The sequence below is a fragment of the Macrobrachium nipponense genome, chromosome 17 (assembly GCF_015104395.2).
Source record: "Macrobrachium nipponense isolate FS-2020 chromosome 17, ASM1510439v2, whole genome shotgun sequence".
NCBI classification, from domain to species: Eukaryota; Metazoa; Arthropoda; class Malacostraca; order Decapoda; family Palaemonidae; genus Macrobrachium; species Macrobrachium nipponense.
Window position 1 is genome coordinate 61,259,918 of NC_087210.1, and position 2,759 is coordinate 61,262,676.

Sequence of the window (2,759 nt, forward strand, 5' to 3'; positions counted from 1 at the left end):
GGGCCATTGTCGTTCTTAAAATTACATACGTAAATTCTATATATACATATATATATATAATGTGTATGTATGTATGCATGTATGTATGTATATATATATATATATATATATATATATGTGTGTATGTATATATATAGAGCTGAAGATATCAATGATGGCAAAGGCAAATACCAGAATTATTGATAAGGAAATTCCAACGGAAATTCAGATAATGACAACAGCTGGCAGAAAGTTTTTGTGGTGATAGAGTTGGGTGGGAACAGCTCCTCTTTAACCTACCCTATCATCCATAGACCTCTCCCGGCAAAGTACTAATTTATTCTGACCCAAAAGGACAGAATTATGTGGTTAGTAATACTACGGTCGCTTTTACCTTAAGGAATAAGTGTTTCCATTCTTTACGGAACGAATTATATGACTCGGGACGCTCTGGAGAAGACTTGAATGGTTGCCTCAGGCTTTGCGTTTCCTTTGTGAATTTAGTTCTGTGTGAATTTTTTGTTCTTTAATGAGAAATCTGAAGAAACGTCGAGTTCATCTGCATATTGATTTTTTATCTCTTGACAAAAATTGTTCATTGGTCATGTTTTCAAACTATCATTAAAAATAGTTTATATATTTCTCTAGTATTTTCTCGTGCTTCTGTTAGTTTGTTGTTCCAAAAGTTCCAAAAGTAATGGTCATTCGATAAAATAACCCAGTACTAGTTTACTGAAATACAGAATAACGTCGTAATAGGAAATTTTACAAATTCGGAAGCAGGTAAAATGTATGAATATCCTCTAAAACAGCAACAATACACACCTTTGCGTCTAGAGAATCATAACATTTGTTTACTGTGTATAATAATATAAAGGAACCAAGGGAAAAGTAACTTTTGCAGGTTTATTCGATAAAAAATTTATTTTAATTCGGTCAGTTTAATAACTGACCTCCAGGATTATAAGTTGAGCATTATCACATTTAATCAAGTACCCCGTGTAAATAGTTACTATCACACTTTCACGCCCAATACTCGATCACTTTTTAAAATTCTTTTTTATATAGACTTTAGGCCATACCTCTTCAAATTCCTTATTTGTCACTTGGTACCTTACATACGTCATGTATAGAAAAACAGGTCACAACGATACTTTCCAGAAATTTCTTATCTCTGTAAAATATCAGTTAGGTAACATCGTCACTATCTTGAGACCGTAATAATCACTTTAGTTGTTCATTTCAACAATAGACACAGAAAATAAAATAACCACGATACAGCAACACCAGTTCTTTGACCCTTCCGGTGGATCTATATAACTACTATATCGATATATTATCACTATGAAAATAACATTTAACATCCCTATATTATCACAATGGACTCCTTGAAAAACGATTAGAATATTATGACGGCAATAACTTCACCACCTACCAAAATAATGATTGGCCATTCCAAAACTTCATTAATACCTTCACGACATCGTCTTTTCTGTCCACTATTTCTAACTTTTCAAACTCTGGTATCTTTTCCTTAGCCTTTTCAGTCACCGATTCAATAGTGATGATGGTTGTGGCCGCTTTCAGGTTCTCCACTGCCTCGCGGAAATAATCGGTCCACTGAGCGTATATATCCAGATCCTTTTTCACAACGTCGTGGATATCGCGAGCCTCCTGCAAGTTCCTCTCCTGCTCCTCATCCTTCTGTGGCTCGGCTCTCTTCTCCCAGTAACCGACGGCAATTTTACACCCCTTGAACATTCGCGTTAAGTTGTTCTTCGTCTCTAATGATTTTTTGTGGTGCTCCTCCAGGACCTCCAGCTGAGCGTTGATCATCATCTGCCGTTTTTCCTCGACGCTTCTGATGAGGCACCGCCCATAGGGCTGATCGGGGTGATCCGAAATTAGACAACCTCGGCACACTAACGCATCACAGGGCAGACAGAAGAAGAACAGCGGGTGGCCGTGCAAGGGACAGGTTCCCTCGCTCGCCAAGGGTTTTGAGTCTAAAGGTTTGAAGTTGAGGTCGACGGGGGGCAAGTCCTCCTTCCCGCTGGTGACAAACGCGTGCAGTCGACACAGTCTCAAGAGTGGGATGTTGACACTGCAATCCTTCATTTCCTTTGATTTGAGTGATTTCCGACACTCCGGACAATACCCGCTATCTAACATTAGTTGGTCCATGCAAGAGGAGCAAACGCTGTGACCGCAGGGCAGGTTCTTCGGGGGGGATTTATCGCTGTAGAGCTGAATGCAGACGGAACACTGCAGGTCCTCTGTGCAGTCCATGATGAATGTCGAGCCTTGGTGCACTTCCTCTCGGTGAATGTGTTGTATCAAATCTATTACTTCAGTGCATTTATGATCTCTCCTACCAAGATTTGCCTTCTCTTGTCCTACACGAGCAAAGATAGCACTGCGGCAACACTGAAAATGAGAGCGAATATTGCGAGGCACAGCGAGTAGCGAATGAACACGAGTAGTTCATGGGCCACTGATAAATCCAAGGTATTTTGTTGAAGTCAGTGACGTCACGATGGGCGGTTGCGGACGGCTATCGCTTTAATGTAACCTAAACTCGAAAGATTTTTTTTATTTTTCAATAATCTAAAGAGTCCTTTAACTCAGTGCGAATGACTGAAGTACAACCTTTATTATTATGGCGAATTCAACCTGTTTATGAGACCATAACCCCATAATTAAATACGCGAAAATAAGCATATGTGGCAATCCCTGCTACGTCATGGGTTGCATCACGTTGAGACAGGACAATGTTGAGA

The 2,759-nt window shown here is 39.6% G+C and overlaps 1 protein-coding gene across 1 annotated transcript; it reads right to left on the bottom strand.

The window, feature by feature from the left end:
- Nucleotides 1–745: 745 nt before the first annotated feature.
- Nucleotides 746–2,460, bottom strand: LOC135196279 (tripartite motif-containing protein 59-like). Its single transcript, XM_064222987.1, has one exon. It carries the CDS (start codon nucleotides 2,266–2,268, stop codon nucleotides 1,411–1,413), a length of 858 nt encoding a protein of 285 aa, XP_064079057.1. The 5' UTR covers nucleotides 2,269–2,460; the 3' UTR covers nucleotides 746–1,410.
- Between the last annotated feature and the right edge of the window lie 299 nt (nucleotides 2,461–2,759).

What these genes read in the sequence shown, in the direction of transcription:
- LOC135196279 (XM_064222987.1), bottom strand. Translation starts at nt 2,268, where the DNA reads ATGGACTGCACAGAGGACCTGCAGTGTTCCGTCTGCATTCAGCTCTAC.